Source organism: Micrasema longulum, unplaced genomic scaffold (assembly GCF_059751315.1).
Source record: "Micrasema longulum isolate JH-2025_06_02 unplaced genomic scaffold, ASM5975131v1 h1tg000559l, whole genome shotgun sequence".
Classification (NCBI taxonomy): Eukaryota; Metazoa; Arthropoda; class Insecta; order Trichoptera; family Brachycentridae; genus Micrasema; species Micrasema longulum.
The window spans coordinates 88,215-113,461 of record NW_028277755.1 but is presented as its reverse complement, the minus strand read 5'-3'; the positions used below and the strand labels follow the sequence as shown (position 1 = coordinate 113,461).

The following is a 25,247-nucleotide window of genomic DNA, read 5'->3' as shown; positions in this document are numbered from 1 at the left end:
GGAGAAACCATTGATCCAAAACATAGGAATTGTATTTTAGCCCCGTACAACTGAAAGGCCTATTTTTCAATGAATTGTAACCCCTCATTTGGGTGACCCCTAAACCTGGATGGCGAATCAATGAAGCAGTAGTGGCTCCCGGTCAGTAGGTCGTCGATTCAAGAATCGCATCTCGGGTTAAAGGAAGTGGTGCTAATTAAGTACTCAATTTGTAACCCAGTTTCGCAAGACAAATCTATGCTTCAAACGGGAGAATTTAAATAATGAATACGGAGACAGATATTTTTTTTCTATTTATTAGTGCACAGGGCACAAATGCCTTTTATAACCATGAATATAAAATTTAACGTATTCTCCCTTCTTGTTGTAATTTGTGAATATAAATACATTAAACAAAAAAGCGTTCTATTACAAAATTATGAAATAATACATGAAAAATACATTTTTACATATTACGCAGTTGTTTTATACATTGTACTATATTATAACTATGGGATTTATTATACTTAAGATTCTTAAGTCAAAAAACAAAACAAATAATAAAGATAACACAATAAATTAGAAATAGCGAAAATCATAAATTCAATTGATGGTATTGCTGCAATGTATATCGAATGTTCTAGGTATAATACAAACTGTCTCGTGCTCAGAGCTCAGGGGACCACAACAATTTCAAAAACAAAATATAATAAAAAATAAAATATAATAAAAATAAAATAACCAATCCTTTTAAAAAATGCAGACCCCTGTACTTTAATATAACATTTTGCATGATTAAAACATACTTCCAATTACAAAAAAATTAAAATAGTTTTATTTCTAAATATGATTTTTAAAATATCTGCATACAATCCGAACGCTTCGTACATCCGAACAGGGTATAAATTTTAGGTGTTTAGACTATCGAGGCCCTGCTGTAGTTTTTAAATATTTTTTATAGAAAGATATACGATTAAGAGGAAATCAGCTATTTTGCGTTTAAATTTTAAACATTTCAGTTGGCATCGGCTCGTACTATTTTATACTAAATAGCCCACATCTAAAAAGAAAGGATTTCCAGGAATACCGTGGTATTTACTTACGAAGTTTAAATACCGTTGACGGATAATCGGAGTTTGCGGGAAGCGGTCCATATCACAAACGACCTTGTTATATCAGCATTGCGTTGGCACGGTACCAAAAAACTTACAATATTTTTTCAAACAGAATACGAGACAAAAAAAAATTCAGCAAATAAAAAAAGATTCATTACTATGGATGAATCGGAGGGAAATATTAATACAAATTGGATTTCTTGCCACAAATACCAAACAATTCAACCATTACAGTATTGAAGAAAATAAGGGATTTTAGCTTCGTTTGTCTCAAGTATTTTCCCTTGCCAAACCCTGGGTCACTCCACAGCAAAGGTAATTTTCATTTTTCATTTTCGTTTTGATTCCCTGACAAATCGCCGCATTGTTTTCGATATACAATTTCAATATAAAACTATAAAGTAGATACTAACCTCCTCAATAAAATACAAATAAATGCGGGATTGAGAAGACTTAGACATCGAGGCATATTGAAACTGCCTTTGATGTCAAGAAATGCTACATACCACACACCTATGGCATGCATGTGTCGGGAATATAATAATATATACTGTTGAAATAATAAAATTAACATTTTTCATGATGCTCTCACAACTTTTACGAATCATCTCTTATGAGTAAATCTTAGTTAATAAGTACACACACGAATTATATACTGTGTAAGATATTTGAAAAAAATATATATAAAAAAAAAAACAACAAATATACTTCCATCTATTTTGTGAAATCCTATAATTATTGAAGATATATATGCATGTGAAATTGTATAGACGAATAACTTCAAATTGTATGTTTCATAGTATGTATCTTTGTTGAATTACCTTATAAAATAAACTAAAATGATAAAACTTTTTACACTTGATTTAAAATGTGCGCATCTCAAGATTCAAGAAAAAAAGTTTGTAAGAACCTAGTCATATTGTCTTGAGTCGGTCCAGACAATGAAATAATCCTTACATAATTATTAATAGATACATTATAACTGAGATGGAGAACGCCACGGAATGGTGAAAGTGGCCACCTTACACACTATGTAACATTTACCACTATGCCTATGTTTGAGAAAACATCATTCTTCCACGTGTTGATTTTTGTGAAGATGTATATGACTGAATTATTTCACCTTCATACCTAGGTACTAGGCACCGCCCGAAAATATTTTTTATTTCTCTACTTCTTATGCCATTTGGTATAATCAACAATATTATGTGTTTGTCTAAATTTTTGTAGGCAAGGACTCCCCTTAAAAACACCCTACCTTACATTATTAGTTTATTGTTCGAGAATACGAAAAATACATTTAAAAAATGTATATTTCACGAAGAGCGAGATTTTTCAGTCAACGATAAAAAAAAAATTTTTTTAGGTAATTCTAATTGGCCGTTCCCTTTTAGATCATAATTTAAAAGATATTATGCGAACAATTTGAAATATATAAATAGTTACAAAAATGTTTTTATCAAAAATTTTCATACAATACACTGGAATACTTACATAATATTTTATGAGAAAAATATATTCATATTTTGCTCGCTTAAAATTTATTACAAGATCAATACAAACAATTTAAGGAAACTTTTGATAAAGGTCATCTATTCATGAAAATAAATGGCAATTTTAAATAACATATACAGCTAAGGTCAATAGGGAAATATCACATTTTTCTAAAACATTTTTAAAGCAGTAAAGGTCTATAAAATACTGTCCAGTAAAAAAAGCTAATTATTAGTGGGATAAAAAATATTTAAAAATTTGTAATTTTGAATTCCCGCAAAAACTATCATTTCATTGGCCACGCCCCTAATACGTCACGATTCATGTTTATTTGTTCCTGCCAATTCAAATTTGTTGAGAACACAGTCACGAATCTTGACGTCACAACAAGCAAGGCTAAACATATTGCGTTTTTCTAGCAACGTATTTTTATTAAATTTCTTTTTTATATTCATGTATGAAAACATTTCTCCACAATATCCACATTGATTTCTAAAATACAATTAATTAATCAAAATGCATTTCATATATGAGGGCATTGGAAGCAAAGATAGCAAACTCCCGTTTTGGTGTTTTCGAGAAAAATAACAAAAACTCCAACACTAATGCCAAAGAGAGTCTTTATGTTAGAAACGTTATTTTCACTGAACTTAAACTTTAAGATACTAATAAATTAGTTTTAATAGAAACACGAATTTAAAAAACTTTCTTAATATTTGTATGGCAAGGCCATTTTGAAAATCTAAATCTCAAGCCTGTCATTGATCGAATAAAATGGCTGATGGATATAGTTAGGTTTGCTTAACACTATTTTCAAACCATCGAAAGTATGATTTTAAACTACATTTGCAACTAAACTCATAATTTTAAAGAAAATAAAGTTGATAAACTACAGAATGACATCATATATAAAAAAATTTTTTTTGGAGGTTGCTGTCTTTGCTTCCAATGCACTCATGTTTATCGATATTCGTAGTATGTAATATTTCCCTATTGAGGTAGATCGCATTGACGATTTATACAAAATATGTAATCAAGACATTGAAAAGAATGTTTCAGTTGACGTGGAACGTGCCCGCTAATGCTTTCATTAAGGAGCGAGATAAAGCGGGGTATCTCGTGTAGGAGTCAAGACTTTCCCACAAATCTAGATGAAAAATCTCCATATTTCCAGAGCCACTCTCCACGGGGAGCACGTAACGAGAGCGGAGGGCTATAAAGCCTATCTGCGCACCGGGAACCGGGAACCGGAGCGCAAACAGTACGCGGGTAACGAGGAAAGCTTGTTATTGAGTTAGGATGCGTGCGTCTTTAACCCTCTACCCTTTGCATTCATTATGAAACAAACGATAAAGCAGCGAATAAAATAGCATATTTCAATACTAACTCAATAAATCGATAAAGAGGAAGTTAAGTGCTACGGGAAATCGAATACATGCAATGTTTTCTTATGCGCGGTAGCATTAAATTGTACGGCGAAGTTTCTCTAAAATTTATGAAAAAATGTATTAATTTATATGACGTCACAAGTTAATCTAAATCGACGGATGATAAAATGTTAGATTCCGGGTTAACAGGAAGCCAACCCACCAATTTATAACTTACCGAAGAGAACTAATGACGTCACGCGCGGGGTAGTTGAAAAATCAGAAATCTTAAAAAAATGTAGCGATGATAATACGATATACATTTTTTTTATATTGGCTTAGTTTGATAGTCTACTATCATTTTTTTTAAAACCATTCGATTTCCTCATTGTATTGAATTGAAAGGAGTCAGCATTTTATAATTTTTTTGGTACTTTCATTCTTCCTTTTATGTTACGTGTTTTGGAGTCTATTAAAATAGTTTTTTTTTGTCATTGCGCAAGTCATCAAAATGTATACAGCGGAACTATGGAACAATTATACGCAAGCAGCATAGAATAAGTTAAGGGTCACCTATAATATCGCATACAGCCAATTATTTGGACTGCCTAGGTACTGCAGTACCTGCAAAATGTTTACAGCTGGACGGGTAAACACCTTCGCTGCCCTACTTCGCCAAAGAGCCTAGAGCCTATGGGAACGCCTAAAAAGCTCCAACAACGCGCTTCTCCAAGCCACTGCAGGGTAGATCTATGTACCCTTGCTCGAGCGATGGGATATGCTGAGACCACTATAAGTGCTTCAAATATAAAATTTATAAAATAAGTTTGTTTTATATGGTAAAAGTGGCTCTGCACAATGTAGCCATTTTACTGGAATAATAAAAAACAAAAAACGTCAATCAGCTTTTTATTCTAAGCAAGTATTTTTTAATATGGGTTTAATATATATATATATATATATGAAAGATATCTTTTGCCACACTTTACAAATAAATTTCTGCCATCAAGTTAACTATCAATTAACTTTAGTAGAGCACGATCGATGCCAAATGCCTTAAACTTTGATGGTTAAATTTTGCGGTTGGAGCTACCCAACGCCTTGCTTACGTTAGTGTAGATAGAGTCAACTTTGCATCGAGCCCACTTCCATTTGTTAAGATTTAAAGAAGAAATTTTGCAAAAGTTAACTTCTATCATACTGCCAAAGTAGAAATACAAATTGTTTTTTGAAAACGGAACATTCGGTTCCATCAGCTCATCAGTAAACACAAATACTGGATTTTGGGCAATCCATTATCCACCACAAACAAAAATACATTTTTTTAATCTTCTGCGTTACATTGTTTATGGTTAACCTATTAAATTTACATTTTGTTCATGGTTATTTAGTCTGTCTATGGTTTGTTGAATATATGGTTAACTAATAAGAGTGAGATGTCTGTGGAGTTCATAGTCCATGATCGATGACACACACGTGCTAAATAATTTCACCTGAAGTATAGTCATGACTCCAACTAGAACTACATTTAACGACAATAGTATTTCGATTGTTTATTTGAGTTGAAAAACTTAAATAATGAACTCACGGCTATTACATGTCTTAATTTATATACCCCGATATTCAATTAAGTGATATTTTTCTTAATACAATTCATTTATTTAAACTTGTTTTTAAACATTGTTGTAAGGCTGGCAGGTCTGTAAAGATCATACTCATTTGTTTTAGAAGGGTAAATTGCAGAAAAAACTTTTTAACTGCATAAATAAAATTTGGGTAAATAAAATTTCTTGTTCAACAATGTTTTGAGTATGTCCAAATATTTGCAGACAGGCTAAATTTCCACCTTTATTCAGATCTAAATGTATTGCAACAGAGAGGGAAAACATTTTTGAGAAGGGAATATAGAATTCTGGGCATTTACAGGGCTTATGACCTGTTATCGGTAGGTTTAACCAGCTCTTCTACTCCACAGAAGTCAAAAGATGGAAGAGTTGAGGAAATATGAATGTAATGTGAATGGGAAGTCTAGGCATTTACAGGGCCTATGACCTGTCATTGGCTGGTTTAAGTGGCCACTTTACACACTGTGTAACATTCACCATTCTGCCCATGTTTGAACATCCACATTTCCTCAACTCTTTCACCTGTGACTTTTCTCAACTCTTCCATCTGGATATTCGAACATAGGCAGAATGGTGAATGTTACACAGTGTGTAATGTGGCCACTTAAACCAGCCAATGACATGTCATAAGTCCTGTATATGCCTAGATTTCCATATTAGATTTTGAAAAATGTTTTTCCTCTGTGTTGCAACAAATTTAGATCATTTTAGTTATTAAAGGGTTACGGCGGCGAACTCTGGTATTTGCGTATGAATATCTTTGTTTGAATAAATATTTAGTGGATCCAAAAATACGCAATGTAAACTATTCACCACATAGCAGATCCAATTATTTAGTATAATAAGTTAAGGCAGAAAATACGAGCAAACGCGTACTGTACGAGTGGAGTGTTTGTTATAGGCGCCAGGCAGCGGGCGAATGTTGTGGGGAGGGGGTGTTATTATCATTATGGGTAGCAATAATACATGTCAATAATTGGGACCGAAGCTAATAATATACACATACAGATTACTGTTTATCGGTACTGTTTTTATTTATTAAAAGAAAACAACAGCCAATATAACAAATAGGCCAATTATAGTTTTCTATGTATAACTAAATACAATGCCAAAAAATTAGAAAAAAGGCATACCCGTGAAAGGCTACTGCGTATCATTCCACTTGTAAAAAATAAAATATCACAATGATGAAGAAATAAAAAAAAAGTTTTTTTTATTGGGTCTTAAAAAATCATTTCGCCGGCGGATCCATAAGGAGTAACCCCAGATCAGCCTTCCCTCCTTTCTTCTTTCAAACATGAGTACAATATGAAAGGGTACAACAAAAAAAATTAAAAACAAAATAAAATATGTACAGTTAGATTATATTATAATTATTGTTTGCAATGAAGAGTGCCGGGAACAGAGTGAACGGTGCACTTAAATCAACCCTGGCAAATAAATGTGTTTGCAAGAGGCTAAATTAGCAGTTCACAATGGAGTCCCGGTCCCGACCCCGATGTATGGGAGCGAAGTATGGACTTGGAAAAACAGGGATGAAAGTAGGCTGAGCGCTGTCAAAATGCGATCTCTCAGGTCATCAATGTGTGGTTAAACTATGTACGATAGATGCACAAATGTCGAGATCCGTACATTATGTAAGGCTGAGATAAGCATTACCGACAAATTATGGACATGTAGAGCGAATGGACAGCGAAAGAACGGCTAAAAATATTTACGATGCGAATGGAAAAGTGCAATTAAACAATATACGCATTTTTATTGTTATAATTAAAATGCACCAACAAATGTCAGTATAAAAACTCAATATATTAAAAAGAAAGCCTAGAAATATTTAAAAACAACTTGTAAAATACGTTTTTGATAGATTTTGATGTAAAATGTAATGTTTTAAAAGTTACGAACAAACTTAATAAAGCATATTAAAAAAAGATATTATAATTTGTATTCTTGAGTAACAAAGGGCAAGCCGATACACAAAGTGCAGTATTGATCAATGAAGTTCGGGTCACGGGGCCAAACGCCCAGATTCACAAAGATGAATGAAACTGGGTCACGAGTGATATAGCCACCCCTAGCATTTACTCACGAGGGTTGGGGCGTCCTCCACTCCCCCCTCTAAGGCCCCGAGGCCGACTCAATGACGCCATTCATTTTTATGGCCAAGATTAATTTACAAGAATAGAAACATGCAAAGTGAATGAACACTGAAAAATAATCCGGCGTATTCGTTAATTTGTGAAATTGAAGAAATAATTTACAACTTTCTTGAGTGTATTTTTGGCAAAGAAAACTAACGAATGTTATCTTCTTTGCAATGTTGTTATTTATTGTTTTATTAAACAATCACTAAGATAGACCAGATCTTGTCTTGAGTTAGTAATTATTACTTATTTTTAGTCTCAGCTTTAATTTTCTTTATTTGTATTTCATTTTAATTGTGCCTGTGTGAATTATAAGGATACGAGTTCGCCATTTTTGAATTGACTAAGTCCGTTAGTAAATAAATTATTGTTACTTTATTTCTCTGTACTGTTATTCAAATGCATCGCATGTTATTTATTTATTTTAAAAAAACAAACAGTCGACAATAATAAAATCTTTTTATTTTTTTAAATACGGTTTAGAGACGGACCAGCGAATTTTCTAAATGAAAATCATATATATTATTGAATTGTGTTACAATAAAAGGATGTGTTTTTATGTGTATTTGTATGAGAGTAAGTGTAGATGTGTATTAGTGTGGGAGTAAGTATTCAGGTGTGTGCATCATTAAATAGTAAGTGGGATCGTATCGCAGCCAGAAATAATAAGTCTTAATTTATTTTTAAATAAATTAAGGGGCATGTAAAATATATCAATAGAAGAAAAAAAAACGTTATACTTAGAGCAAGAACGATAGAGGAAAGAGTATTGTGCATAGTTAGTGCTACAGACTGGCAGATGGAATAAATACTTATTTCTTGTCACGCGAAAGGGGACATTAAGATTAATTTTGGAGAGTAGGTTAAAAGAGTCTAATTTATTATTTAATAATTTATGTCAATAGCATAGTTCAGATACAGTGCGTCTATTTTCAAGGGTAAAAAAGTTAGGCTGTAAGTACAGAGCGTTTTATTGTTTTTATAATCTAGGTATTTGAAAATTTTTCGTTATTATTAGAGATGCCACGAATAGTGATTTCGCCGAATACCGAATATTCGGCCACGCTCTTGGTCGAAACGGCGCATATTCGGCAAAAATGTGTACATTTTGCACGTCACAGGTTACGACCTGTCTCATTGCGGTGCGTGACGGGGAAGGCGTATTTGTTTTATTGCGAGTAGATCATGTCGCGACACACGTTATTTGTTTGTTATAACATTACATTGTACTAAAAGTTCTTATTAGGAATAATTATAAGTAATTAGTAATTACTTGTTTCAGGATCATATTTGGGAAAACTATGAGATTTGTAGTAAAGATAATTAATAAACTGACTGTGTGTTTGCTGTGTAACAAGTTCTCGCCAGGTATTATTTATGTGGAAAAGCGCAATAGTTTGCTATTAACAAATGTTGAAAAAAATGTTTTCATTCATCACAACTTACCACTGATCGATTTTAAGTATTGAAAGAAAAATTTGTCATTAAAATAAATACATTTTTCAGAAATGTGTTAATTTTTTTTGTGATTTAATAAAGTTTGTAAGAATCTAGTCATATTGTCTTAAGTCGGCCCAGACAATGAAATAATCCTTACATAATTATTTATACATTACAACTGAGTTGGAGAACGTTTTAGAGAAAATAATATAGAAGTCTAGGTATTTACAGGACTTATGACCTGTCATTGGCGGGTTTAAATGGCCACTTTACACATTATGTAACATTCACTCGGTCGGTAAATCCAATAATTGTAGATATTCAGAGTAAAATTAAGCATCTAAAAATCAGAGGGATGATTATTCAGACATGCTGGTATCGTAGGAAATGAGAGAGCGGTTGACGAGCAAGAGCCGCAACTTGTAAAAAAAAAGGCACCTATCTTCTCAGAATTTCCCCTTAGCTTTGCTAAACGCTGTATAAAACAAAATACGCAGCAGCGTTGGGAGGATCATTACCGCGTTTCTTCTACAGGTAAAATCATTAAAATGTTTTTTCCGATGCCGGCTGATGCAGCAAACTTCGGTCGTCATCACCAAAGTACTTTCGGAACGACCCGAATTTTCACCGGTCACGGAGCTATGAGAAGTTACCTATATAGGTTTAAATTAAGGAATGATGACTATTGTCTATGTGATGATATTTCTTCACAGAGTATCGAACATCTGTTATTTCAGTGCCCATTTTTCAGTTTACAACGCCATAATCTTGAAGCAGAATGCAGGAAAGATGGGATATCTTTAATAGATATCCATACTGTCGTTAAAAGTAGTTATCACGCGCCATTGTTCTTGGACTTTGAAACAATGGTGATTGGACTCTAAAGGTAATAAACCAAAATCAGTGATCGAACATCCCATATCCAAAACAAACAAAAAACTATTTTTCCGAGTACATGACACGTAAAGCTACTAAATACAGGGGTAAAAATATAATTTTTTTAAATAACAAAAAAAGAATTATATCTCAATCAAACTTTGAATGTATGAGGTAACATTTATAAAACATATTTAGATATAGATTTCTGGAGGTATCAATATTCTCATCAGCATCTATACCGTAATTTTAATTAATAAATACTTAAATAATAATCTAGTGCTGTAAGTATTTTCTGCAATTTAAGAAATGACGTTTTTGTGATCTACACTATTTTTATAAGGTAATTATTACAGTTTTTTGTGTGAAAGCGGCTTGGTTTTTAGCAGAATATAAAATTAATCTTACTGCACCCGATAACACCAATATCTATTTTTTTCTAAATTGTGGACTGGCTGCTTTCTGCACAACTACATTCAATTGATTTAAAAAGACTAATCACTACACGACGAGGTGCACAACATTATTAGATTACGTATTAATACCATTTAAGCGATTGCTTTAGAAAACGTGGAAAATAAACCGAATACAAGCGTTGTCTTCGTTTATTTTACTTTAATGCCAAGTCGGAACAGCCGCCATTCATAATATTGTAATTCCATTTTGCGGTTAACCTCAAATGTACCGGAAGGGAACTTCATTGCCGACAGAGTGGCGGGAAATAGGCTTTGCAATATCCGTTTCCGTTACTATCGTATGGAAACGGCCCGTTAATAAGCCTAAACTATGAATTGTAGCAGTAATCAAGCGCAGGAAACAGCGTACACTTTCATACTTTTTTACGATATAATCGTACAGCCGATTACAGCGACGATAAATTTCATATTGAGACTATTGAGAGTTTAAAAATGGCTGCATTTTATGTTACACGAATGCAGTGGAAATATTAGTATTTACTGGTTTAACTAGATTACCAATATGTAAGTATTTGAGTCGTGTAGATTCGATTATGGCGATCTGCGTTTCGGTTTGTTAAATATTTTTTGTTTACCTCGTATGTTGAAGCAGTTGCACTATAAAGTTTAAGAAAAAGAAAATATACCATAAAAACGAAAAAACAATTTTATTTGAACGTAAAATGGTATATATAACAACGAGGTACCATCGCAATCATTGAATTTTGTGAAAAAAGCATCGTTTTATTCATCATTCCCTTTCCGCACCTAATGGTGCATATAGGAAATGCATCGGTACACCAATCGCAGCGTAGCTTGATCATTTTTGTTACATAAAGGTAAGACGATTGATCTTACGCTTCAGGTACCAGTCCAGGGACAACCTTTGAAATAAATATTTCATATCAACCATGTCAAGAATCGAACCCGAGACCTCTCGATTACACCACAAGGCCAAAAAATTTTTTTATCAAAAAAACGTACAATGAAATACTGTCCAGTAAAAATTTATTTTGTTCAATATTTGTAGCATAAAAATGCTTTAAACTTTGTAATTTGTAATTCCCACAAAAAGGGCTATTCCATTGGCCACGGCCCTTATACGTCACGATTCATGTTTATTTGTTCCTGGCCATTGAAATTAGTTCAGAACAATATCACGAATCTTGACGTCACAACAACCACGGCCAAACACGTAGCATTTGTCTAGCAGTGTATTTTTACTAAAAAATATATTTTAGATTTATGTATGAAAACATTTCTCCACAATATCCATATTGATTTTGAAATACAATTAATTATTCTCAATCTATTTCTTATATTTTTATCGCAATTTTTTATATTTTTTTAAAGAAATATTTGCGTTCTTATAACTCACTATTAGAAAATGGGAACCAAGTTGGGGTAGAGTGGGATTCGAACCACGGACCTTCGATCCGTGAGTCCGAGACACTAGCCACGGGACCACAACCCGATACAAAAATTCGTAGTATGTGATATTTCCCTATTCCATTGGTGCGTTCTTGTCAAAATGGACAAAATGCGTTGTAAGAAAAACGGCAAATGATTTGTTTTATCTAACTGTTTAAGAAATTAAGTACATTTTAACGAAAACACACAAATTATTAAACTTAAAACATTGCTATTGTTATCTTATTTTATTTTTACATACTACATTTTTAATTTTTTTATTAAAAAGATATGATGATAATGATTTTTATAATTAATTAATTATTAAGTGGAAAAATAAAAAGAGGTGGGAATGCAATTCGTAGGTCAGATTTGTACCTTTAACCTGTAATACGAGACACACATAAAAAGATATAGACAAATAGATATAGGCATATAAAAATATATAGACATTTCTGAGAATTCCTTAAGCCAATTCAAAAAGAATTTAATAACAAATATAGAGTTATTTTTACAAGTAACCGTCATGTATTTTTTTCTACGCTTTTATGAAATTTTATTAATTTTCCAGTTCTAGACATTATAGCGTAAAATTTCTTTTTTCGAAACGTTTAGTTTTTATTTTCTTAAAAAAACGTTTCTTTTGCTTTTATACTTCATTATTACTTTTGTTAATTTATAATTTATAACATATTGCAAACTGTGAACAATTATAAGAGGTCACTGGTCTAATATTACGTACATTATTTATGTATGTATGACCAGTTAAGTGTTATTGTTCTCTAATAAAATTAATAAATACAAATGACAGCGTTTTTGAAAGTTTGTTATGTTGTTGAATTCTTATTGATGCTTGGTCTTAGATATTTTTTTTTTACAAACAAATCAAATTACTCAAATTAAAATAAAACAACACAAACAGAGTCGTTTTATTTTTATTTGAATTGAGATGAATAACCACAAAGTTAGGGGATCAAGTAAATTTTTATTTAAATTTAACTATAATAATTACGCATTGCTGCTTTCGATTCTATCCGATTCATTTCGATATTTGCTTCGTTTGTACCTACAAATATCTGATACAGAAAATACACGTATTTAATATCATTTTACGAAATGAAATTTCAAGATTGGAAACCACATCATACGAACTCATTATTAAAAATAGCCTAAAAATACTTGATTTTTCAATCCAAATTCCTACGGTTGGTACTTTAATCTTTAATTTTCAATAAAGTGAATTCAACACAAATATTTAAGTCAGTTTTATTCGGAGCAAAGGAAACGCTTTCATAATAGCAACACATGGCTCGAGATATGTGGGAGTATTTCAGTATCCGAAATATTATTTCAGCATAAAATGTTGATAATTACATTTAAGCATGAAACTCTTTCAGTAGGATATTTTTACAAATCGAAACTAACGTGAAAAATATCAGAATGGATTTTTACAATTCTAATGATCATTTGCGTGTATGTTTTATTGGATCGTAATTTTTTTACTTTTTATCAAGATTTAAAAGGATTTTTTCGTTGCTCTTTCCATTAAATATACTTATATTTTGTTTTTTTTTTTATGACAATCTGCTTATGTATATATGTAAAACAGTATATACTCCTCATTTTCTTTTTGAAAAAAAATATATGCACATATTGTTTATTTTATTAATGATTTTTATTTGTTAAACTCTTTATCTAAGCATGTTCTTTGTGTGAAGATGTTTTGTTATAAATTTGTAATGTTTTCTGTTTATTTTATTTTGGTTAATATTCTATAAAATATGTATTTATGTAAGGTAAAAGGCACTGCGTAGCGTCTTTATTAATAAATGAATATGACTATTAATATATAAAAACCAAGTTTTTATTCATAATTTTCGGGTTTAAAAACGAGCACATAACACAACGGCTCGCAGTTGGCGTTAGGTAATTTCGACGTCACACGTCATGCCTGCCAAGTGCGTTTCTAACAAATTTTGCGCGGTAACGTGCTGTATATCCTCTCATTCCCAGATATAAAAAAAATATTTGTGCAAACATAATTATTTATTATGATTTTTTATGTATTTGTTTTTATTTTATTTTTCTTATTTTTTTACTTTATCATAAATGAAAAAATGTTTTGAGTATGTCCAAAATCTTGCAGACTGGTTGGATTTTCTCCCTAGGGAGTTGTTCATATTTAAATGTGTTGCAACAGAGAGGGAAATTTTTTTGAGAAGGGAATATGGGAGTCGAGGCATTTATAATGTTCAAACATAGGCAGAATGGTGAATGTTACACAGTGTATGTGGTGGCCACTTGAACCAGCCAATGACAGGCCATAAACCCTGTAAATGCCTAGACTCCCATATTCCCTACTCAAAAATGTTTTCCCTCTCTGTTACAACAAATTTAAATATGAACAACTCCCTAGGGAGACAATTCAGCCAGCATTTGTCTGTAAGCATTTGGACATGATTGAAACATTGTTGAATTAACTGCTTGGTAAAAGAAGAAATATAAAAAATTGGGAAATTGTTTTCAGGCGTTGCTTAGTAGGTGAATTGGTTCAGCCGGAGAAATCTCGCCCACATGCTTAAGGTTTCAGCTCTTTTACTTCATAAAAGTCAACAGATGGAAAAGTTGAAGAAATGTGGATGTTCAAACATAGGCAGAATGGTGAATGTTACAGTGTGTAAAGTGAAAACTTGATCCAGTAAATGACAGGTCATAAGCCCTGTAAATGCCCAGACTCCAATATTCCCTTCTCAAAAATATTTTCCATCTCTGTTGCAACAAACTTAATTATTATAAATGTTTTAAGTATCGTACTTTTCCAATTTCTTAATTTTTATTACAATAAAGTAATACTAGTATAATTATAATACATTATTACAGTGTGTATATATATAAAAAAAATTATGTAGCGTTAGAACAGGTATATTTGTACCTAGTGAAGATGCTAGAAATATTTTCTTTCAATTTTTACATCTCAAACACTTATTTTGTATTCCTAGCATGTACTTTTATTTCTTTTGCCAATAAACGCCGTATGTCAGCACTGAACTAAAACAAAAATATTATAATTCTTCGATGTGGGGGTCAGTGACAGTCACAAGCTCCTGACGTCACTGCGACCTGAAAAGATCTATTGTGTCGGATCCTTGAGAATAGTACTCGTCCCCCAAGCCCCGGTCTGTAAAGACCCTGGCTACTGTGTAAAGGTGAGAGCTCTAATTTTGCTAAATCTGCCCTTCCAAGCCCAAATCCCTTAAGTATAGGGCTATTAGGTAGGGGGCGAGCTCCTTAACATCCTCAGATTTAACAAGGACGAAACATATTTTATGACGTAAAGCATCACATTCACATATACTGTGTACAGGAGTTTCCTCATCTGCCTGCAGAACCTACTTCTGGAAGTTTCGGAAAGGTTCATTTTAGCAAGGTATAGATATATATTGATATAAAATCAATATATTGCTGCTCTTACTATAATGTGTCATTAATTTTGAAGATGTTTTTTAGATTGACCTAAATTTAAATTTACTGTCTTATATTTCACTTAAAGATTCTTCTCATCGTTTCTTTGAATCCCTTAAAATAAATATGTGTTTATGTTTTTCCTTTTTTAAAAAAAATGTTATTACTATTTTATTTTATTTTTACATCTGAGCATGTTTTTCATTCTTTATTTCCATTCTTAATTCTTAATTACTCTTACAAATTTTCTTCATTTTTAATATTATTTCCATTTGTAAATACTCACTACAAACTACAAACCTTAAAATATATATTTTCACTTAAATTTTAATTTTTAAACAACTTTCATTTATGTTTTCTTTTTCCTTCTCTTTTTTATACTTTCATAATTAACCTTACATTTAATTGCTTTTTAATATGGAAACTTCACTGGTCCATTAGAATTAAGTCCAATTGTGTAAAATATTAAACTTTGTAACTGTACTGTATGTTTCCTGAATAAAAGAAAATTAAAAAATTAAAAAAATCAAAATGATGTATTTATGAATACGTTTGAGAAAATTATTAATGAAAAAATATTGTTGACAAAAAAATACAGTTTTTTTTGTTTATTTATATTATTAACATTGATTTAAAAAGCAAGACTTGGCGGGGTGTAATTTTTAAATCAAACAAATAAATTCAAAATGACTTTAAATGTTTCATTCCGGTAAGTGATGAAGAAAATTAGTTTAAAATTGAAAACATAATACAGGAAAAATCAATGACGTACATAGCGAAATAACCTTCATGTGGTATGAAGTTATGAAGCATCCCCGAGAGGAGCCCTGAGGCCTTCAGCGTTCAGCGTTCAGCCTACAGGTGAGCGGGCCTCGCAGGTAGTGGGGGGTGGGAAACTAGGCCAGTTATTTATAGGCCGGGGGATCTGCCTTACTGCCCCCACCGCGCCGCCCGCCAAGCCCCGGGGGGTGAGGGTACGGGAATAGGAGTGGAGAACGGAGGAGTACGGCGGTATTATGTAAGGGACGTGACTGGGCAAAGTACGGGAATAATTCGATCACACGTGATGCAGGACGGAAATATTACGCTCATCCTATTGGATAAACACGTATTATTTTTAGTACGGCCAATATTAAATGAACATTTAAAATACGGTTAAACCTAGTAAAATCCTAATAGTCTCCCGTACGGAGAAAACCCATTCGATGATTATTGACCACGAAGTAAGCTACAGAGAACAACGGGTTGTATTAGGAAAAAATCGCGTTCTTTTTTTACATTTTTAAATTAATAAAGGTTTATGAAATACTGTCCAGTAAAAAAATATTTTTTTGCTAATTATTAGTGGCATAAAAAAATATTTTTAATTTGTAATTTTGAACTCCCGCAAAAACGGTGATTCCATTGGCCACGCCACTAATACGTCACGACTCATGTTTATTAGTTCCTGCCATTGAAATTTGTTTGGAACATTATCACGAATCTTGACGTCACAACAACCAAGGCCAAATACATCGCATTTTCCTGGCTACGTATTTTTATCAAATGTCTTTTTTTCTTTTATGTAAGAAAACATTTCTCTACAATATCCTTATTGATTTTGAAAATACAATTAATTATTCTAAATTCATTTCATATCTTTTTATCGGTATTCATAGTATGTGATTTTTCCCTACTATAATCATTCAGTTTTTTTAAACAAAATATTGGTCCATAATTGTTTCGCCTTGTTAGTGCATAATTAAAAGGTAAGAATTTTCAACGATTGACATTCGTTTGAAAATGCTCTATGGCTGATGAAATCGCTCATTGAAACCATTGTATCTTACGGAGTGCGTGTCTGGGGTCTCACCTTCCAGTCTCATCTAGGTAAAATTTATGATATTCAGGTGAGACTGTTGAGGGGGATTGTACCGGATAGCATAATCCGTGAGGCGAAACATATGGGCGAAGGTGTATATTTTAAATTCTGTAATGTCCTGCCGGTAAAACAACTTTGTGACTACAAATTGATTGTAGATCACTTTGTTGATCCGGAATATAAAAAAAGGGTTTCCCGCGCTCACAACACTAGATTAAAAACTAAGGGCTCGCTCGCTTTAGACTTAGTGGGTAACAAATTCTTATATGTATTTTTTAAATTATAAAATAAACGCTGCTCTGCAGCATTGAAATTGAAATGCTCTATGAAAATGGCTGCTGCACATCGCTAGGAACGAGGTGGTTGAATTTTTCAAAGATAAAAAATAATGGGAATTTTTATATTATAGTGTATTATGTAAATCAATAAAGCATTCAGTTCAATAATCACTTTATCTCTGATAGCTTTCCTTTTATATTTCTTGTTTACATAGTTATGTTTTATTTTATTTCTAAGCATCTTAGACGTGTCAATGAAACGGGCAATAGGGAAATATCCCTTTTTTTTTACACATTTTAAAAGTTATAACGGTTTATGAAATACTGTCCAGTAAAAAAAAAGAACTAATAAAAAAAATCTTTTAAATTTGTAATTCTGAATTCCGGCAAAAAGTCATTCCGTTGACCACGCCCCTAAACGTCACGATTTATGTTTATTTGTACCTGCCATTGAAATTTGCGTAAAACAATTTCATGAATCTTGACGTCACAACAACCGAGGCCAAACATGTCGCGTTTTTCTGCGACATGTTTTTATTGAATTTCTTTTTGACATTTATGTATGAAAACATTTCTCTACAATATCCACATTGATTTTGAAAAACCAATAAATTATTCTAAATCCATTTCATAATTTTTTTATCGGTAATCGTAGTATGTGATATTTCCCTATTGCGAACGCTAACCGGGATCGTCCGTTACACGTTTGTTATTAAACTTTTCCTCACTTAGCATCCAAAAATTACACATGATCCGAACGGGGGGACCAAACGACCCCAGCGCCTACTTGTATATGGCGTCAGGAAAATGAAACGTTGGAAGTGTTTATGATCGTGCAATAATTTATTCATGATTTCGCGTACACATATTTTACTTATTCGTGAATTTTATTTATATTTTTAGTTAGCCGAATGCTAATGTACATAAAGTGAAATTGACCCTTGTATTATTTACGTATTTTATTATTATGATTACAAAAAATAGCTTTAATAATATTTAAGTTATCGAATTACAATCGGTCTATGGGGAATTCGAATACCCCCCTTCGGTCTGGCTAGGCTAAAAACCAAACCAACAAATTGTAACTCTTTTGTCCTATGCAATAGAGCTTTAAAGCTTCTCAAGAGAATTATGATTCTGAGGGTTGAACGGATAAAAACAGGATTTGATTGCCGAATAATTGCGTTATTTCGGACGCTCACCAAAATAAACCTTGGCAAACAAATGCTTGTCCCGAGAGGAAAAACATTGCAGTCCACAATGGAGACCTGCGTGCCGACACTTATGTACAGACACGGAAAAGCGAGGAAGAAACTAGGCTGAATGCGGTTGAAATGCGATCTCTCAGGTGAATGAGTGGTAAAACTATGTACGATATGGTACTACTACAAGACTCAATGTGTAGTGGTTGGCGTGTTCGCCCACAGTTCTTAAGGTCTTACGTTCGATTCCTGGCAGGGCGGAAGCGAAATATTGATTTAATGTTTGATTCAACTCAATATTAACTGGCACCTTAAGGCCGCGTCCAGAGTGCGGGCCTAAGGCGGTGGCGACAGCGGGCGCGTTAATTTCAAACATACGAAAACGTATGAAAAACGCCAGACAAATTACGCGACAAATTAATGTTCGAGGCCTAAGTGTACCTACTACCTACTATAACAGGATGATAAACACCGCATTCGATGATCCGATGATGATCGATTAAATGCTGCGATTTGGGTACCAAGGGTTGGGGGTACCCTATGATTTTAATGGTCGTTGAAACTGTAATGTTTTAAGTTTGTACAAATGTTTTCGTCGACAAAAGGCTGGATTTCACCCCCTAGGGAGCCATTAAGATTAACAAATTACAACAGGAATGGAGCACATTTTAGAGAAGGGAATATGGAAATCAAGGCATTTACAGGGTTTATGACCTGTCATTGGTTGGTTTAAGTGGCTACTTTATACACGGTACCATTCATCATTTTGCCTATGTTTGAAAATCCATTTTTCCTTAATTCTTCTAACTGTTGATTTTCCAATTTCAGTCTCCACCCTTGTTGTAATTTCTTTATCTTAATGACTCCCTTTGGAGGTGAAAACCAGTCATTTGTCTACAAACATTTGTACAAACTCAAAATATTGTAATAAAACCAACTGGTCTAAGAAGTTTGAAAATTGCAAAATTGTTTTCAGACGTTGCCTAGTATGTGAAATGATTTGATCAGATAAATCTCTTCGCAACAATAAAGGTTTCAGCTCTTTAACTTCGCTAAAATCAACATACAAAAGAGTCAAAGAAATATGGATGTCTTAACATGGTAAATGTTCCACAGGGCGAAAAGTGGCTACTTAAACCAGCCAATGACAGGTCATTAGCCCTGTAAATGTCTAGAATTCCAAATTCCCTTCTCTCAAACGTTCTCCATCCCTGTCGTACTTTGTTTTTATGAATTATTATTCCTGGACTGGTAACCGTAGAGTAAGACTGATCACCTTTTCATATAATATATCGCACTTTTAAGACGAAAACGACTTAACTCAAAAAAAGCTTGAAATGAGTTAAGATTCAGCATTGAAAAAACGCAATATTCGGGTGGGAATAGGACAAAATCGTTACATCGGTCTCTTTTTTACTCAGAGATTTTATATTCCGTGTCAGCACGGAAGCGACGTAATTAGAGTTTTTTTTATATTTTTATTAAATTGAAAACATATTATACATAATTATATACAATATTCCCAAGGAGTTTTTAAAAAAAAAACTCATTTAGGGACATACAGATAACAAATTTATTTAAAGACGTTTTTATATTTTAAACTATAATATTATTTACAAAAGCAGAAAAATTAAAATTATGATATACTACAAATTAAAAAGGGTATGAAAAATACTTGAAAATAACAAAATTAACAGAATACTAGGCATGGAAATAAATTCAAAATAATGTTTACATTATGCAATCTGGGAAAGAAAATTGAAAAAGTTTAAAAATTACATGTATGTATATATACATACTGAACTAGTACAAAATAAAATCTTTTTTTTTAATTAACAAAATATGCGCACACCCAATACAGGTTTTTTTTTTTTATCAAAAACGTATTGAAATTATGTATACAAGCCAAAAAAAGTATTAAAAAAAGTATAAAAGTAGTGTTTATATTGCTGTGTGAAGGACGCAACGCAGACACACATATATAGTGACCGAAAGCCGGTTGAGTCGATTTTATTCCGATACAAATGGCAAGTTTACTTTATTCAAAAAAATATTAAAACGACCAATTACCTGTGATTATTTCGTTCCGACTTACCGATAATCTTAGTGACTTATTTACGTTTATGTCATATCGTTATTAATTAAAAATTTGTGTTTGGGGACTGGATCTGACCTAATAAAAATTATGTCATCATATTTATCCAAGTGCTTTTGTTTGTTTTTTTTTTCATCTAACAACGACTCATTAAATAAATGTCGTATTTAAACTTATAATAATTTATTTTTATTACGCTTTTTTTCATAGATTCATAGCTGAATGCCTTCGGTATAATTTTTAATTCAAAATTTGGTGCTTACTTAGAAAAATACGAAATAATCGACGAAAGAATACGAAGGTGTCACAATTTACATTCTTCTATTGCAATTTCCCAAAAAGATGTTTTTTTTAAATTGAGTCGTTTTCGTCCTTAATTGGCAATATGATAAACCTTTCTTTTATTTATAAAAATTAAATTACAAATAAAAAAGCTTCAATTAAATTGATTTGTCTCTAGAATCACTTTGTAAATCGCCCTTGAGGTATTATATTATAAAAATGGCGCTATATAAGTTATCCATAATAATAATCGCATTTGATAATCCAATGGTGATCGTTAAAACACTGCGATTTTGGATACCAATGCATTGCCCTATGTACCATCGGGTGCGGATATGGAATGATTGTAATTACGGATTCGTCCCACATCTGCTCGCTGCTGCCCGAGTCAGGATCGACAGAGCCTCGTTCGCCAACAAAGCGAGGAGCACATCTGGTCTGTTCTCAGTACTCGCTTATCCCACATTACGCAGTACAGCTTGATCACATACCCTTTGTGCTGTTTACTATTAAGGAACGCGACAAAAAATAACTCTCGGCCTTAGCAGCGAACATCTGAGGGGACGGACAAAAGGCGATGGAAAAACAAAACAGAAAGGCAAGACCCACAAAATGGAGAATGAACATTCAAATGATGGCAGTGTGTTCCATGTTTGCACATTACGCGATGGGATATGCCGCGTCACGTCGCGTCGGCATCGGCTTTCGACTGATTTTCATCGGATGCTAATAAATAGGATATTAAAACGAACGACAAATATGAGAAAAAGCACACTTTTCTCTCACTTCCGGAGCGCGTGGACATCACCAGACGCCTCCGTGAGTTCCCAGGTCAATCCCGCGAATACCATCAATGGGATTCTAGAACGGCTTTCAGAGTCTCGGGTGTAAAATAGAGGCAATTTGCGTCAAGGCTTTTCTGAGGCAACCGCAGCACGAGTCCAAGCCAATTTGTCGATTCGTCGAAAAGATCGAGAACTTTAAGTACCTAGGCTGGTATTCTAAACGCTCTCGTGCCCGTATTATCTCGTGTATTCACATACAAAATACACGAGAAAAACTGTTTTTTCGTGCTACGAAAGTGGTTCAGAATGGCACCCCTGAGAGGATATGTCATTGTGTGATATAGAGGATAAAAAAAAAACATTTTTAGTCGTTAAAATTTCTATCCATTCGCTTTATAAATAGCTGCAAGACGAGAGGTAATATTAGTTTTGACATTATGTAAATGAACTAAATGAATAGCATAAACTATTAATTTATACTAATAATTTTCTAATATATACTTCAACTATAAAAAATAGGGTCTAGATTTCTAACTAATGTTGCGCTATAGCTGCAGGATATGTCGTAATCTATAATTTATCAGTAACTTTGACTAGATTTCTAACCGTCCGTGCGCTCTGTAGCTGCAAGACGTGTTAGGATGTTTATTGTACAGCGCCCTTACGGTAATTTTCACGAAAACGGCGCTATAGAAGTTATCCAGAATAACAATAATAAAAATAGGATCCAATGATGATGACAATATTATGTTTACTAGTCGACTCACTTATTTTATACTATTGACACTAACATCTGAGCACTCAGTGATAAATTGTTAATAAATAGCTTTTCGGGAAGATTTTTTTAAATATTTAACGTCTTTCAAAAAAAAAATTAATATTTACATAATACATTATGTATTTGCTATTAAAACGGGTTTTTTGTTTTTTTGCAAAGTTGCGAATTCACAACTTTTCTAACATCGAATGAGAATCTTCGCTAAACACGTGCATCTTGTTTGTCATTATATATTATGTAGGTCTATTGAATCCGTGCCTCATGTCGGAGTATGGTGATTACGCTTGACTCCGGGCATGGCTCAGCTGTGGACAGTCTTCCTCCACCTGCAACTTCTAGGCATTCGTCAGTGACAATTCTGATAATTCACTGACTAAGCCGCTCCGCTCCACCTTGTCGGTTGACGTCCACGTGAACTTGCCCCTTCGACGCTTCCCAGAAGAGTAGTTTCCTCCAAACTATCAGAGTTCCCTCTAGAAATATGACCAAAGAACTGCAGGATTCTTTTATAGCACATGGATATAAGTCTTTCTCCTATGTCCAGTTCCTGGAGTATCGATACATTCGTACGTCTGACTGTCCACGCAATCCGCTGCATTCGCCGCCAACACCACATTTCAAAAGCTTCGATTTTTTTTCTACTTTTTTTGTAGATACGAGTACATTATATTGGTATGTTCCATGTGCGTAAGTTAAAGAAAAAATAAACAAACCGTCATAGAGTTGCATTCGAGTTGAATGACTGTTGCGTATCAAATGTAAACACATTTTATTACAGATGTAGATACTTTATAGTAACACATAGTGGGAATGTAGTTTTTAGCACATGGAAACAAAAAAAACACGACAAAAACAAGTGCGTGTGAAAATAGTAGTAAACTGAAGTAGGACTACAAAATGAAGCAATGGACAAGTGTGTAGCTAAAAAAAATACAATTTATGAAAAAAACGTAACGCCAAGTGCAAATATTATTTACTTGAAAACGACATAAATAAACGCAGTATTTATTTGAAAATATATTCATTCAGTTTAAAATTTGATAATTTATTTTATTTTTTATAAAAAGACAAATATTTGACTTCTTATTATTTACTAAAATACTTAAAATTAACGAAACTAACCATTTTCCTGATGATATTGTCAAAATAAGGGCAAATAACAAATATGAAAAATGCATATCAGGGCCTCAATCATAATAGGAAAACAAAGACGTCATACCTTCACCTTGAAGGTATAGTTGAAGATAAGTTCCCTCTAGCGATTATAAAGATATACTACCAAGCCCTCCCCCCACCTTTAAGTTTTGGGTAGGTACATCGATATGAATCAAGGGGAAGCGTTCGTCACGGTACACATATCTACGCTATGACATGATATAGCTTCAGTATGACGTCATAGTTAAAGATAAAAGTCTCCCGACCGACTACAAAGGTATACCGACGGGTCTAGAACCCCTCGATACGTTTATCTACGCATTAAAAGTGTCGAAAATTTTGTTCCACCAAGCAATTTTTCCTTTAAATATGATTTATTTGAATTTATTATCGTTTTGAGGTTGGCACTTTTTTTTGACAAGCCTATTAAAAATATGAGAGAGAAATAAGTAAGTTTTGAAGTCGAATTCAATTCCGACATAAGTGTCACTTCAATAAAACGAACGCCTAGTTCTGTCCTATTAACAAATAAGAGTATCTAGACGTCAGACACAGATAACATGCGTAAGAAAGTTACCACTCTAAAAAAATAATTTGGTTATTATATTTTTTCCATATATTTTACTATCTTTCCGAGTGTATGTATCGAGACGTTAAAGGCTTTGTAGTCGATCGGTAGATACATACAGACAATCGTAAAGCGTACCGTCTAGGTGATTTCCAAAAGTCATGCAAAATGAAAACGAGCATTTTTTGCTTGAATTGGGATTTATTGGAGTTTATAATCGATTCGATCATATGATGTCGATATGACAAGTAGGTAGAACATACCGAGGTAAGATACAGATAGTACAGAAGTTAAGTATACCGTCTCGATATATACATATGAAGATAGCGTTCATAATCGGGGCACAGGTCGTGTTGCGAACTTGGGATTCAAATTATGATTATTTTTAAACAAAAGACGCTTAGAAATCCTTGAAAATAGTAACACTGAAAATATAAGAATGATTAAAGAGACCTCTGTTTAAAAAAATGACACTACTCACCTTACTGACGAGGAAATCGGTCTCGTCAAAATGGCGCCCAAACATCTTGGGTGCTTCCCCTGGGATTGGATCTATCTTGACACACACTTCCATACCTTTCCTAGCGCTCTCTACCTGCTTGTGATTGACTTCCACTGAAGAGACGATTCCAATGTCGACAAACTAGAACAACAAGAAAAATTTTAAGTAAAGAAACACAATTGTCGTATTTTATTTATTTGCGTCTTTTCGGCATTCTAATATTTAACGTAAAAATTAGTAAACAAAAGAAGGAGCGTAGAAGAAAGAACATAGTTGTTTTAAGGGTAGAAGCAATATGCTAAATAAAATCCGTACGAACAGATACTTATTCTAAAAAATCAATAAGATTTGTTAAACTTTCTAGTTTTAAAAAA

At 33.0% G+C, this 25,247-nt stretch overlaps 1 protein-coding gene across 1 annotated transcript in view; it reads right to left on the bottom strand.

Moving 5' to 3' along the window:
* Positions 1-25,014, bottom strand: part of LOC148280636 (eukaryotic translation initiation factor 5B-like) — a gene marked incomplete at its 5' end in the record, with an annotated part of 42,410 nt that extends 17,396 nt beyond the window's left edge. The window contains one exon of the mRNA XM_088228067.1: positions 24,853-25,014. Coding sequence (XP_088084193.1) covers positions 24,853-25,014 — 162 coding nt within the window. The remainder of the gene's footprint in view (positions 1-24,852) is intronic.
* Positions 25,015-25,247: the final 233 nt, after the last annotated feature.